At 38.1% G+C, this 15,343-nt stretch overlaps 1 protein-coding gene across 1 annotated transcript in view; it reads left to right on the top strand.

Moving 5' to 3' along the window:
* Nucleotides 1–13,951, top strand: part of MAN2B2 (mannosidase, alpha, class 2B, member 2) — a 27,822-nt gene extending 13,871 nt beyond the window's left edge. The window contains exons 7-18 of the mRNA XM_009328840.1: nucleotides 1,864–2,054; nucleotides 2,907–3,093; nucleotides 3,999–4,132; nucleotides 6,326–6,582; nucleotides 8,576–8,767; nucleotides 9,717–9,969; nucleotides 10,075–10,185; nucleotides 10,297–10,489; nucleotides 11,145–11,297; nucleotides 11,691–11,803; nucleotides 12,700–12,817; nucleotides 13,716–13,951. Coding sequence (XP_009327115.1) covers nucleotides 1,864–2,054; nucleotides 2,907–3,093; nucleotides 3,999–4,132; nucleotides 6,326–6,582; nucleotides 8,576–8,767; nucleotides 9,717–9,969; nucleotides 10,075–10,185; nucleotides 10,297–10,489; nucleotides 11,145–11,297; nucleotides 11,691–11,803; nucleotides 12,700–12,817; nucleotides 13,716–13,810 — 1,997 coding nt within the window. The 3' untranslated portion in view covers nucleotides 13,811–13,951. The remainder of the gene's footprint in view (nucleotides 1–1,863; nucleotides 2,055–2,906; nucleotides 3,094–3,998; nucleotides 4,133–6,325; nucleotides 6,583–8,575; nucleotides 8,768–9,716; nucleotides 9,970–10,074; nucleotides 10,186–10,296; nucleotides 10,490–11,144; nucleotides 11,298–11,690; nucleotides 11,804–12,699; nucleotides 12,818–13,715) is intronic.
* The last annotated feature ends 1,392 nt before the right edge of the window (nucleotides 13,952–15,343 follow it).

The following is a 15,343-nucleotide window of genomic DNA, read 5'->3' as shown; positions in this document are numbered from 1 at the left end:
TTTTAACAGAAGTCTCAAAAAGTAAAAATACTGCCTGTATTTCTGAAATGTCATACTATGATGCGACATAAGCAAGCAACAGCAGCTGCAATGAACTTGTTTCTTACTTGCTGCACTACCTTAGCTTTTCAAGCGGAGCTGAAAAGTACTGGGGGGATACGAAAGAAGGCATGCCATACCCAACATCCCTTTAATCCTTTTCCCCAGTAAATTTACCCTTTTAGGCCTCGTATTGAAGTACGCAGAGAGAAGACACAGCTAACTTCTTAGTTTCTAAACTCATTAATTTGTTTCATTGCCTGGATTATCATTAAAATAACATTGGTGTCATTAAAATACTTCTCTATATAATTGTAGCTACCACTACTTCATCACATTTTTTGGTACTGTGGATGTATATCTCGAACTATTATGACCCAAATTTAGCTTATACATCCGATATTCTGTAACGTGTCTGTTAACTTTTAAATGAATAAAAATAACTGTTGCTTCCTGTGAATCATTGCATGGACTGATCCCTTATTCACTCACCTCCTTCTAGGGATCATGTCATATCTAACGACTTACTGATAAATGCACTGCCAGTTTTAACTGCTAATATCTTTTTACATCTGGGCTCTTACCTGTATCTTGTGGCATAATTTACAGGCAATAGTGGATTGCCATTAGCTTGCGTAATATCAGCGCCTTCAATGTTCCAGGTGGGTGCCCACACGTAGATGCAATTTCTTTCCCAAATGGCTTACTGTGCCTTGCAATTGCAGTATAAATTTGAGTGCACTTTCTCCCACATACTGTTTTGCTTCTTGATGATTAATCCTCTCTCATTCGTTCTATGCCGTTTTACTATGAGTCACTTGTTGGGCTCAGTGTCACTTCTGACATATGCCTTGGAAACTCAAGTTTAAGTCCCAGATAAGTATTTCCTTTTTCTACTCTACATTCATTGTACTGTGCTAGTATGCATGTGTGACTCTTCTGCTTGTAACCTTGAAAACTGAAATGGAATTAATTCTGTTTGAACTGCTGGCATTTTTCAGGTCAAAAAGAATTTGTCCTAGAGTTTTTGAACAGAAGATCCTATGTTCCGATTGTTGCCTTTGATTGTAGGCTGATAGCTGATAGCAGATTGTTACAGTTGCATATATGCACTTTCTGCAACTTCTCTATGGAAAAACTATTTATCAGTGGTATATTTAAAAAAAAAAATCCCCCCCCCCCCCAAAAAAAAAAACCCACCACTAAGTAGAGGTTTAGAGGTTTTAAAAACAAATATTTGTTTTCCTAGTTTACTCTATGGGATACTGGAAGATATTAGCACAAATTAACTGTTGAAATACTTTCCACTGACCACTTGAGGGCATCTTTTGATGTAGTTTGAAGTGCTGCAGTAGTTTGGAGTCATGTTATCATGTCACTGTTTCTACTCCATTTTGAGGAAATGAAATTTAAGATAAATCCCTTTGACTAAAAAGGGGGAATATAGAGGGCTTGTATCAAGCAGTAACCAAGGATTGTAATCCACTTTCTTTATTGATGAGTAATAAAATATGCTTCAGTGAAACTTTTAAAGTTGTTTGTGCAGATCCACAAAGAAGAAATTTCTGCAAACACAGGTTAACTTAGTCGGTAACGGCTTTGTATCAACAGTCATTTTACTAGGCCGGTAGGAAAGATTGTAGTTTTCCAAAGTGCACTTTTATGGCTGTGTTTCTTTGTAGGGCTTATGACTATTCCATTTGATGGCTGATGTGTAAACCCACACCAGGTTTCATGTAAGAAGCTGTACATTAGTAGTCTAACAAATAAGTGGTGGCTGAAATTGTATTTTGACATTTATTGGATCTGTGCAACTCTTTACAGAGCCATTTCAAGCATGGACTGGGTTTTATACTTCTCGGAGCACGTTAAAAGGAATCGCAAGGAAAGCGAGTTCATTGCTTTATGCTGGAGAGTCCTTTTTCACACAGTATGTCCGGAAACACCCAGCAAGTTCTATTTGCAAATGTGGAGCCCTAAAGCAACTTCAGAGCCTTAGATGGGCAGTTTCAGAGGTAAAGATTGATTTATTTTTTAATTTGAATGAAAATGTTTATTGCCCAAAGGCAAAGCTTTGCTTAAGCATTTCAGCTGGAGTGTCTCGAGGTTGCTTTTATGTTTTTAGAAATAACTTTCCCCTTTAGCAAGTCATAAGTAAAAATAAAGCAATTTTTCAAAAAACTGTCTTGAAACACGACTTCAGCCCCTTAACCATGCATTCAAGACATGGTTACTGGCAAATGTTTTCTTCTGCTGGTGAAAGAGTATGTGGTTTCAAGTTTTGCATATGAAATTCCTTTTCTTAATGTTAGTTTTAATTTTAAAAACCATTTTGTAAATAATAAAAAAAAACAAAAACTGAACACTACTGATAATCTCTACTTCTGCAAGTTAGAAGAGGAAGGACAGATTTGTTTCTTCAAAGTTCAGCAGCTAAGTGATCAGCCTTATACCATTAACAATTTACAGGCCTCAGTGCTTTTGCTAGTAATAAATATTTTGTCGGCTAAGTTATTCACGAGATCTTAGAAGGAAATGAAAAGCCTGTCTTGTTATGGTATTTTTGCTGCATTCTTTCTTTTTTGGTAACTTGTATTTTTTGTCCTCTAAGTGTGTAACTTTAGTAATTTCTAAATATTAAAAGAGGAATATGTATAGAGGGAAATCTCTGTGCATCTTGTCTTTGACCATTTCATTCTGTATATAGCAATTTGGAATAGACAAAATGTGAATCTGTGAATATAGCTGCAATACCTTATTATTTTAAGTAATAAGTCTGAAGGTTAGTGGACCATGTTAATACAAATGCAAACCTGAAGTTGTCATCCTGTTGAATTGTGACCTTTCAAACTACTCTTAAATGTAAGGTCCAGCACCACGATGGTATAACAGGCACAGAATCTCCCAAGGTGAAGGACATGTACATGAATAACTTGATGTATGGTATGTTCAACGTAAAGAAGCTAATGGCTTCCATAATCTTTGACATGAACAATGCGAAGAAGAACGGAGAGGTCTATTCTTCCGTTTATGTTAAAGACTCAGGAATACCAGGTACTTTTTAACACAGCTCTTCCAATATTCAGGCTAGCTTATGAAAGCTATCATGGTTTGGAGGAAAGCAATCAACATGCTATGTACCACCTAAGTTCTGTGAACCGGCTGGAAAATCCTGTTTGCCTCATGAGACCTGCTAGACCTGAGGCAAACTCATGAGCTCTCAGATCTCAAGCATCTGAAACCAGGACCTTTAGACTGATGTTAGGCAGAACCCTACCCCAGTGCATATATTAGACCTGGCTCCCAGATTCAGGCCTCAATTGTAAAACAGAGGGGAGGAAGAGGTGCTGATCGGGGTAATTACTAAACTAACCTTACTGTGCAACATAAGATTACACAGTAAGAAGCACAGTCACAGTTAGGAAATGTTTTTGCTATAGTGTACTGCCAGCTTGTGTAAAAAAAAATGTAAAAGAATTTTAAAGGAGTGTATTCTAAAGACTGTACATTCCCTTTTATCTTTACTCTGGAAACTTTTTAAACTGTCAAATGTAAGCAGTGCTGTGCGCTGCGCAACAGACTGATTTGTTTTTTTACAGGGTTGTTTTTAGATTAGGCTTCTCATTTGATCTTCTGTATAACTCTGATAAAGTTAATACTGCATGACAATAAGTTGTGGTAAGCTGCTTATTTTCACTAAATGCATTTACATTCAACTGAGGTGTCATTTTCTGAATACATGGTCTCTTTTTATTGGGTAAAGAATAGAAGAATAAAGTAGAAGAGGTTTTTATGAAGTACTATAAAATGTTTTCCTTTTTTCAGTCATGAAGTTTTACTGCGGGGTTTTATGTTAAGATTTTGTAAGATGGTTGTATCTAGGCAGATCTCTCAAATATCACATTTTAAAAATACGTAGTTTTAGTGATTGATAGCTTTCTTTGTTTGCATGCACAAAGGTGCAATGGATGTTGACCACTATGTTGTTGTCTATAATCCACTGGCATGGAACATCACTACCTTTGTCACGGTTTCTGTCAGCCACTTGGCAATGAGTGTATATGATGAACTGGGACATCCTGTACCAGCACAGGTACTTCAGCTTTTTTTCTTTCTGTTGCTTTTCTTTCACTTGTCAGTTTTCTGACTGATCAGATCACTGACTTGATCCTACCTCCTGTCAAAGTGTGGTAAAATACAGTATTACAGTGAAAACCAAGTATCGGTTCAAGCTGGGATTTTCCTAGTCCTCCTTCAAGTGATTTTTTTTTTCTTTCCTTAACTTGCCTGTTCTCTCAACTAGATATTTTTTTTTTTCCCCCCCAATGTCCAAAAGGGCTTCCTGCTCTTCTAGTGTGTTTGGTTTGTGCTTTTGCATGCCTGCTGTGTGTAATCTGGCACTTCCTATCTTGCTTTTCTTTTTATAAAAAACACTGTTTCCAATAAAACCTTTTTGGTTGAAGCCCTGCCCTACAATTGACAGTCCTGTTTGTCCAATTGACAGATTGGGGAGGAGAAGAGATTTAATAAATGTAGGTCTTAGTTACAAGCCCAAAAGAAACTGGTGACAGTCAGCTGCCATATGACAGCTCATTCTGTCATAGCCAAGCTCCAAGGCAAAGCCAGCTGTTCCCTGGGAGGGAAGAAAGTGGCCTCAAGAGAAAGCTAGTGCTAGCCTTTCTCGGGAGCATCTGCTATAGAGAGTGCATCATCATCAATGGCTTGATAAACCTGTAGGAATGCCTCCTGCGTGTAAGGCCTGAAGAGGTCTGACACAATTCCAGATGCTCTCCTCTGTCTCCGAGACGCCAGATAGCTCAGCAAGTTCTGCCAGCTAGACAGAGTTTCTTTTATCTGTGGCTTATGACTATCACCATGCATCAAGGCACATTGTAGTCAGGTAGTGATACACAACAGCTATCTCCTGTTCCTTAAAATATATATATATAACAATGGCACGAGACCATACTGCCTTTATCTGGAAGCCATCAGTCTTTTGGGTTAGCACATGGTCATGCTTACCTGTTAGCCACTTACCTCCCAGAAGTCCCACCATCTGAATTACTTTAGCCTTGTAAGATACAAGGAGGAGATTGACATGTATTTAGGGCATCCTAAATCCTGAAATAAATGCTTTAAAGTCAAGCTGTCGTTCTTTATTTTAAAAAGACAAAGTCCTCTGTTCTAGAGTTGGTCTGTACTCTCTTTTGCTAGAAGTTACCTATATATGCATTTGGATAGTCACTTGAGGCTAAATGAAATCTCTTAACCAGTAATGAGAGAGTGGTTTGGGGTCGTCTTCTTCCAGTATGTACTGTTCAAAAGTGCATTCATATCACACACTCCTTCCTTTTGAGAGAAAGAAATCTTTAGCTCGGAACCCTGATGTGAGTATGTGACTGAGAGGAATTGAGGCTTGGCAAGTGCTCTGCCTTCTTCTGCACCGCATGTGTGAGTTGTATGGTGAAGGGAGAGAATGGGAGTACGCCCCGTTGATACCACTCAGGTTAGGAGGTCGGCGGTGGCGGTGTGAGTAACTGGATGTATGCCAGCCCACAGTGTGAAGATACAGACAGCTTGCTTTAATTTCTGGTTAGTCATAACTATCCTCCTTGTCCATGTAATCTGTACAGTATTTATCTAGTCCCATTTTCTTGCCCCAAACCAAAAGTAGTACTAAATTATATAACATTAACGGACAGGATACATGTAATTGAAAGATGATTAAAACTGTTGTTTAAGGTATTTTGATATTAAGTAACAGTGTTGTTCTGTTTACTGTTCAAAAGTATGCCACATGCTTCTACCTCCCTCTCCGTGTGCCTTGCTTAAGGCGAGGGCACATCTGGGTGGTTCCTCCTCTTGCCACAAGTTTCCTCACACTTGCACTAGTCACGTCCCTTATGTTTCAGTCTCTTTTCTATCATTTGACTGATTAGTTTAATTTGTGATTATTTCTGCTCATATAGACATTTTGCAATGCAATCTTAAATCAAAATCTACGGTTCCATGTTCACGTTAAAATAAGATCTAACTTTGTAATTTGCTTAGTGACCCTCTTTCCTTCACTAGAAACGCTAAGCTTAATCCAAGTTCACCAAACTCCCAATTAAAAGCAGCACGGATCTACATTATAATTGAGAATTATAAGAATGGCATGTTAAGAAACTTTTTTTTAAAGTAGTAGTAGTTAATTTTTATACTTTAGGACTTGCAACACATGAAGATAGTTGCCTTGCTAATAAATTTTCTGTAATGGAGCATTATTGTGTATGTTAACATACAGGTTCAAATCTCGGCGGAATCCCATTCAACCTATGATCTGTATATTCTAGTTGCAATAAGTGGTCTGAGCTACAGAAAATACAATGTTAAACCCTTGAACGGTAAGCAGTCTGCATTTATTGGAAGATCAGTCAAATACAAACAAAAAGACATAACTCGTGCAGATCAACAAAGTCGACAGTTGCTTCCTGTGGTTAATAACTGCTACCAGGTCTTGTTTGACCAAAACACAAATCTAATGCACAGCATTACAGAGAGGTGAGATTGCCTGCTTGTTTTTAATAATATTTCAGATTCTGTAAAACCCTTTGTAAAAGTAAGTCCAAGGAGTATATCATGTGCCTTAATTCTGAGACTTAACTAGCAAAATGTTCTTTACATTCTTTACAATTCTTTTTTATCTCCAGTTCACATGTCCTCCTTTCTACAGGAAACATCAACACTAGCATAGGTGTGATTCTATACTATTTCTGTAATGTTGTTGCCCTGTTTAACCATGCAATTGGTCTAAGATGACATATCCCAGTATTAACTAGTAGATCAGCAGAATCTCTAGGACTAAAGAGGGTTATGAGTGTGTGTTTGTATTAAAAATAAATAAGCAAGCACATACACTATGGCTACACAATGAGCCTTAAGTGATAAAGCAAGAGCTTTCTCTTCCTAATCAGCAGTGTTTTGCAAGTCCTGTATCACTTTTTCTATGGTAGAAAACTACAAAACTTTTTGAAAGGAAACAACTAAGGAAATTCCATTTAATCAGGCAGATAAAATGAAAGAACAATCAAGATGAGATTTGGGGTTTGCAGATTGTCTTTCTTGGCTGATGCGAATTGGCCCAATTCCTTCAGCTTCAGGGGAGCTGTGCTGCTTTTTTGCCTGCTCAGGATTCAGATTGTCAGCTATGTACTGATGAAAGATTTTGACCCCTTTGACATCAGCCTAGTAACTACTAGACCTCTTTCACCTTTGTGTTTTTGTTCATAATTCTGCCTCCTAGAGCAAGAACTTGTTGTCCAGTATAGTTAAAAATCAGTTTTAAAAGTATAGATGGGCCTTAACTAAGAGCCCTGGAGTAAGTACTTTCTCAAAGTGCCTCCGGATCCTAACTGTTTCCAGATGCCATGAGGAATATAATGAGGAAGAACAAAAATCTAAATTCAAATTCCATTTTTCTCCATCCTGTTCTGGCAGGCAGCAAGAGCAGGAATTCAGCATGTAGGAGAAATGGGATATTCACTTTCTTCACTAGCCTTCAGGCAAGCCCAGAATGTTTGAGTTTCAGCAAGTTTTCTTTGGGGTAATGGGAAAGAGCGAGGCGTCAGGGCAGAATGGGAAGAAAGGTTAAAAAAAATTTGGTATCTACAACTATGAAGCCTTACAAAGTTTAGCTGCAACAGTTAGAACTTCTAGGTCCTGCCCCTGCACTGGAAATGCCCCAGAACAGGAGTAGTAGAAAAGGCTTGGATATATTTTGCTCCTCAGTCATTACAATTTGTAGGTCCCTGTATTAAACATCCAACCGTTTTAGCTAGTGTTAAATTTATATGCCAGATGAAGTGATTTTTCCTATTTCCTATAAGTGAGTTTTCCTATAAGTGATTTTGCCAGCAAGGCTCCAAAAGAAGAGCAGAGCAGGTAGCTGAGGGCAATAGCATCTCAGATTGCCTTCATATGACTTTCCAAAGACTACGATATGGAGACATGAATAGCTAAACTGTAAGCGTCAGGGGAGAAAGGAGGAGACAAAGTAGGTACTGAGCAAATGTAAATTTTGCTATCCTGTTGCCATTGTATTTGTTACCACTGTTAAATATGGTAACTTGCATCATGCTGATTTACCTAACTACAAAGTCAGTTAAATGAACCTGATTATTCATTAATATGGTGCAACGTACCTAATTTTTGTGCAATGGGTAGGTTTTGATCCTGTAGCAGCTCTCACATCAAAACAATGAGCTAATGTAGATGTTGTTTCTGTCTTAAGATGTTTCTGTTTTACAAAAGTATAAAATGACATAGAATCTCCATTTATTTACACGCTGACAGATGTCTTAACAGGAAGCACTTTAATTCTCTGCTGTCCTCATTTCCTAAATCTTATAAAACCAGTTAAACACTTTGAGGAAACAGATTTTTTTTTTTTTTCTTACATTCCGAGCCTCATTCCTGTTGCAGTTCAGCTTTGCATTTATTATGTACAAAATGTCTATGTAAGTAATATAATTTTTCCTCTTCTGTGGATTCACAGGGAGACTAACCAGACTGTCCAGTTGACCCAGGAATTCCTTGAGTACCATGTGAATGGAGATGTGATGAAAGGACCCATTTCAGATAACTACTTATTTGCCCCAAATGCTTCAGCTGTTCCAGTATCAAAAGCAGTGGGATTGGAAGTGGTTTCTGGAAACTTGATGACAGAGATACGGCAGTATTTCTACAGGTACACCACCATTACAGCTTCACTTCACTGGAATGTTTAATTCTCTGTAGATATGTATGAGATTAATTTTGTATAGTTACTCCTAAACAGTGAGCTCTGTGTACTGTTTAGGATTTAGACGAACTAGCTTTAGAATCCTGCTAAATGTAGTGCTGAGGAAGCACCTCCTTTAAATAGCACATATTGCTGCAGGGAGGGAGGTGAAGATTGTTCAGAGTTATCTTCTGTGGTTCGTTTTGTAGTGCAGCTTCTGTTGGGATCCTGGTTCCATACAATTCAATGAAAATTGCAGCTAACATCTTACATGGGTGGAACTTGGGCACAATGGTTCATTTTTGTAACTATGAGTATCTTTCTTACAAGTGAATTAGAGAAAGGAGAAATGAATGTTACACAAGGTCACTCTGACCCCTGATGAACTAGCTGCTTTTCTGTGTTAAAATTATAACAGTCTATAACCCCTTCACCTTCTTTTAAATCTGGTTATTTGATTGAAGCCTTTTGCTTTACGTGGCATTGTACAAGGATTGTAGTTGAGAAGGACCTTTGGAAAACAGTGGAATTCTTGCATCAAAAGTAATGTTGCCAAGATGGAAAAAATACATGTATTCTGTACAATGTAAATATATTGCTTAGGGGGTCATAATTATTTTAAAATCTGTTGTTAATTTTGAGAAAAACAGAGCCTCTCTAATCAAATGAAGAGTCCTCTTTACACTTGCAACACTAAAGGAAATTGTAGGATATCACTTACTCCACTTGAATATCTGTACATTTGAAAATTAAATTGAAGTTAAAAATAATTGTACGTGTACATGAAATATATAGAAAACAGGGAAGAAAGTTGTCTATGTGTAGGATGACATCATGAATGACTTGCAAGTCTTGACATAGCCAATCAAGTGCTCCACCTTATAAACTCTTCATATCTTTCCTTTTATTTTTATAGTAATGTTACTTCTCAGGATTACATATATGCAGTGTATACCAGGATGTATACAGTACCAGAAGGCTATGATGGGAAGTTGCTTTGCCATAGGATAGAGCAAGAATACAGCGTTGGGCCTCTGGAATTAAATCGTGAAGCAGTTCTAAGAACAAGCACAAATTTGAACACTAGGCAGCTCCTCTACACCGACAGCAACGGATATCAGATTCAGAAGAGACCATTCAAAGCATACGTGAATAACACAGTGGCTCGGGTAGGCACAAAGGTGTAATCCAAAGTCAATTGTGTCCTATCTTCGTTCTCCATTACTGTTAGCTAGGTTAATATTATCACTGTGTGATTTACTGTGTGTTTTCAGAACTATTATCCTATGGTCCAGACTGCCTACATTGAAGATGATACCACAAGGCTGATGCTGCTTGCAGAAAGAGCTCATGGTGTCTCGAGTCAAGGAAATGGACAAGTGGAGGTAACATAAAAATTTCTTTTTTTTCTAGGAGAGCGTAATTTCATGGCTGCTGATAATATAAGTAAAGCATGATGGCTGATTACTGTTGTGACATTTACCTTCCCAATACAGGTGATGCTTCACAGGAGACTATGGAACAACCTTCAATGGGACCTGAATTACAGTCTCACTTTGAATGACTCTTCAGTGGTTCGCCCTGTGATTTGGCTTATTTTAGGAACCAAGGCTGTCACCAATATTTTGTATCGGACAAGTGGACTGGCGTTAGAACACAGGCCAGTAGTAATGTTTGGAGCATTATCAGGTAACTCATTCCATCTCCTATCTTTAGCATCTGAATGGCTTATTTATGTTGCTCTGATTTATGTTGTTAAGTTTGTAAGTGCAGACTTCAAGCCTCCTGTGTGGCAAAGTTAGTATACAATGAGTTAGGAGGCAGATTTAGAGCCTGCTAATTACTTTGCATTAATTTCAAACATGGATGTTGTCCAAGTGTATGAAATGTTTCTCTTCTTATGTAATTATCTCTACTTTCAGAGGAGAATAAATTTTAAGGCATCTAATGAGAACAAAATGTCCACACAGGGAATTAGTGCAAAGTAGCTAGTGCACCATATATCAGCTTCCTGGATGCCGAGTCCTTAATGACCATTTTTGAGTCATTCTTTTAAAACTATTTGTTTGACTTACTAACTAAAACTGAAGCCTGGTAGTGGAATAGCAACTTCAAGCTGCAGTGAAATTTGCTTTATGGAAAGCTCTAATACACTTCTTCAGCAGTTAAAATCATGCTGCTTTCTGCCTTGTTTCTCAGAAGGCCTTGGAGGAGAAAGCATAGCATCTGCTTTGCATCTGCCTTGGCAGAAAAAGCAAAAATCTCTTTACCCTTCCACAGTACCTAGCCAGGCTCATGTGTGTGATGGATGTTTGATGTTTGCTTTGTTTCACTTTGCATGGAGGAGATAAACCAAAGCCACCCAGACAACTTCAGCAGAATTCAGCCCATGGTTCACCTGTAACTGTCCCACCTAATCTTCATCTCCAGACTCTGAGCATTCCAGGGTGGAGATACAGCTCTAATCATGCAGAGCAGGTCCACAGCATCCGCATGGGTAGGTGCCTTCAAAATGGTGTTATGTTATGTTTGAATGCCTTCAAATGGATGTTACACTTAAAGAAGCTGGCTTTCTTTTCTTTCTATCTTCTCTGGCTAGTACTTTTATTTATTCAAAGTGTTAAATTCCTCTATCAAGACAGTTAATTGTACTGTATGATTTCTCTACTCAAATAGTAAAATATTTCTCCTGCATGAGTTCATCATGCCTGTTAGTGACACTCCTGTCAACAGTGGGAGCTCGGTATTTCTTGATGTTAGTCCTCTTGCTAATGTTAAAAAATGGGAATTAAGTTCAAATTATAAGAATGTAAAGCTAAAAAAAAAAAAGTTTAAAAGTTGGTTTTATTTTTAAAGTAGGAAAATGTTTGCATTTTGTTTTCTCTTAAAGGTAAACAGAAGCAAGGTGATGCAGACTTCAGTCGTGTCCTGCTAAGAATTAGGCACTTGTATGAAGTTGGAGAGGATCCTGTGCTGTCGCAACCTGTGATGGTAAATCTGAAGGTAAATCTAATCCTTCGAGACAGAATACCACTTGAGGTGGTTTTGTTCCAGAAAGAACTGGTTCTGCAACGAAACATCCCATGTGCTAGAGACTCCATAAAAGATGGATACAAAAATAGTAGTATAACTTTAACCTCAGAGGGAAGCAGGTCTTATTTTTACTCAGCTTTGCAACATAGAAGCCCATTACTTCAGTTGAAGTTGCCACAGGCACAGCATGAAGATCTGCATAAATACCGGTAGGACTGGTTCTGTTGAGCTCTTGGTTGTGTAACACTTCCTGCAGTACCTTAACCAGTGCAGAGTGAGATTCTGTTTTGCTGTTTCTTTAGTTATTGCAAGTTGTACCTATAGTTAATGAAATGTGGACAGGATTAAAGGAAACATATTTTTTTCCTCTATAGTTTATTTCTGTCAGCTGTTGAAACTTTGGTCACTTCCATCATGTACTGTGTATTTTCAGTTTCTTGTTTATTTGATCTTTCATATAGAAGTAGATTAATTTATAATACATGGCAGGGGTTTATTATTTTAAAATACAAAATTTTGATTGTGATGACAGAAACACGGGGAACAAGGTGTAGGATTCTCTGTTTTGTTTAAAAAAGCGCAGTGTGAGTTTCAGCTCTTGAATGGAGAGATTAGTAGTCTCTGAACTTTGCTACAACACAGAGGAAGCTCTCAGCACCTCAGCTTCTTAGTTTGAAGCCTGGTGAATCTGTACTTGCCCTTATGTTGCATGACCTAGCAGATTTTTAAAGTCTCTACTGCTCTGCTTAACAGACCAATGCTAGAGATGAAAGTTCTACTCTGGTCTAACTGTGTACTAGACCAGTGAGCGTGATGCTATTCTCAATAAACTGTGGTTTGATTCCTTGTGTTTTCTTTACTCACAGTCTTTGCTAAAGGGATTAGGATCAGTGATGGTAGTGGAAGAGCGATCGCTCACAGGCACCTGGGATGTAAACACTTTGAAGCGGTGGAAATGGAAGACTGCACAATATCCAAGCAAAGGTAGGTGGAATAAGGTGGTTGGTGTCCGTATTGTTGTTGACTGTTGAAGCTTGATGAATAGTCTAATTAAAAATGTTAAAATATTTGCAAGATTAAAAATATATTGTTGCTCTATATGACAGACCTGGTATCTGGCACAACCTGCAAGTAGTAGCATTTAGCAAAGATTCCCTGCAAGTACTAGACTGCTGTATTTCTCTGATGGCTTGTTTAGCCTAGAAGTGTTAAAAAGCTTGAAATCTTTCTGGAGTTCTGGAGTTTGTCCAGATAGAAGTGGCTACTTCATGAATTCATACTTGTGACACAGATTGATTTTGTTAGATGCTGATGAGTTGTGTTAATCTAAGCTTAAGCCTGTGCTGCAGAAAAACAGACAGCTGCAGTTGAAAATCCTCGCTGTAATCAGCTTAAAGGACTGTGTGGATATGATGCAAGCTAGGGCTGACACTCAAGTCAAATGCTGTGGGTGACCTCATTTCATTTCTCATTCCAGTTAGTTGCTTGGACATTGTCCTTACTGTCACTTACATCCATATACGTGCCTTGTAAAAAGCTTGCAGAGGTTTTGGGCTGGGCTAGGTGAGAGTTTAGAGCTCTACTTGACCTGCAGCTAGGCACTTGCTTGCTGTTTGCTCATGATGAAGAAAAGATGCATGACTGGGGAGTCGTTTCACGTTTTCTGTGTGAGTCGGTGTGTGAAAAGCAGATGAATTGTATATTTTAATGTTATGAATGGGTGCCTCTTAGGCTTCATACTTCTTACAGCTTTAAGGAGGAGAATCTGCTCGAACACCAGCTTTTAAGGAAGGGATGAGTTAAAACTGTTGAGATAGAATAATACATACATTTGAGTAAAGCTTCTTCTTTAATAAATTACCAACATTTTTGTGTTTTACAGGACTCTCCAACAGCACAGAGACCTCAGAAAACTGTATAGTAACTGTTCACCCAAAGGAAATAAGGACTTTCTTTGTATACTTTCAAGGTCAATAAAGTTTGACATTGTATTTCAGGAGTGAATATGTAATAGCTTCCAATTTTTGTTTCAGGATATGAGTGATGATCTCGAAAAACATTCTACTGCTGTTAATGAAAGAAATAGTCATTTTGGAATAAACTCTAAATTTAATTAAACTGTTGGCCTGAGTTGTGGGTATTTTTGTTGGTTAATTATTTACAACTCATTTTTTTTCTGAAACGTGTTCAATTCAATAATGACCTTGGTGTTGCAGTGCAAGCATATTGAACATTGTCATGCTTGCTGTGGGTGGTTTTAAAGTGATTGCTTCTGTGATGCTTCACTGTTGAGCACTGACAAAGTCAAATTAGTCCTACAGTCTTGAATTGTCTTTGTAATTAGCGGTGATCTCAGGAGTCTTCTCTTAGGGTTTTTATTGTTAGAGGAGATGACTTCCAAATCACAGAATAGTGACGTTCTGTTTCTACCTGCAAGGAGGAATGCCTGGCGTGTTTCAACTACTTTGTCTTTTGGGCAACAACTGCAAAGTTTCTGCTTTGCTGTAAACTGAAATTCAATGTACTGTTTGTATTCCTTTGCACTAAGTTCATTTAAATTGTGTCTTTTGAGGTTCAGAACTGATTGGCTTTGCTTCACAGTGTCCCGGTCTTGGATGTTCAGTCTTGTGTTCTGGGTAAACTGGAGCTAGTCTGTCGACAGAAAGTGTATTGCCACATGGCCAGTAACTAGCTCGTCACGTAATCCGAAGCAGGAACACCGTTCTTATGACACTGTGAACTTTCATACTTCTCAGGCTCAAAGAACGTGCACAGTAGTAGCAGGAAATGTTTCATTAGCATCAAGTTGAATTTAAGTATGGAGGACTGTGTTTAGGGTTAAACTGGCAGTTAAGTGCAAATTCTAAGCAGATCTGATTGAGCAGCAGCAGAAGGAAACTTGGACAGCGGCTAGCTTTCCTAATAGCTGGTATGTATTTATGTTCAAAAGAAAAGTTGCATTTTTCTGTTTTTCTTCTTAGCTCTAATCGATGCGGAGCTGTAGAATCTGATTCGTTCATGTCCCATTGGGCATCTCTACTTATTTTACTTGTTCACCGTGAAAATGCACATAGCTGAGATGAGAATCAAGTCGGTCACTTCACTGCAGTGGTAATGATGAATTATGCTTGGTGCAACACTGTACAAAACTGTATTTCTGACCAGTGAAACGTAAAACTGAAAGAGGAAATATATAGCTTTAAAAGAGGAAAATAGGTGCCTTGTCAATTAATAATTCCAGATCTAGAATCATGTAAAAATGACATTTTACTATGGAAATTGTTCTGATTTACTTCAACTGTTCAGCAATGATTTCTTCCATGTGGAGACACTGTTCAAGAAAAAAGGAAACAGTGAAAAGGACTCTCCCAGAATAGCTATTGTGAAGTAGTTATGCTGGAAGAGCTGCACTGGTGGTCAATTTTTCTGTGTAGGCAGCCTGTGTATACTAACTGGTTGCATCTCATTAAAATCACCGCAGAAACTGCCACATTCAGTTACTGAAGAAAG

Source organism: Pygoscelis adeliae, unplaced genomic scaffold (genome assembly GCF_000699105.1).
Source record: "Pygoscelis adeliae isolate BGI_AS28 unplaced genomic scaffold, ASM69910v1 Scaffold66, whole genome shotgun sequence".
Taxonomy (NCBI): Eukaryota; Metazoa; Chordata; class Aves; order Sphenisciformes; family Spheniscidae; genus Pygoscelis; species Pygoscelis adeliae.
Note: the sequence above shows the minus strand (reverse complement) of the source record. Positions and strands in the feature narration are given on the sequence as shown.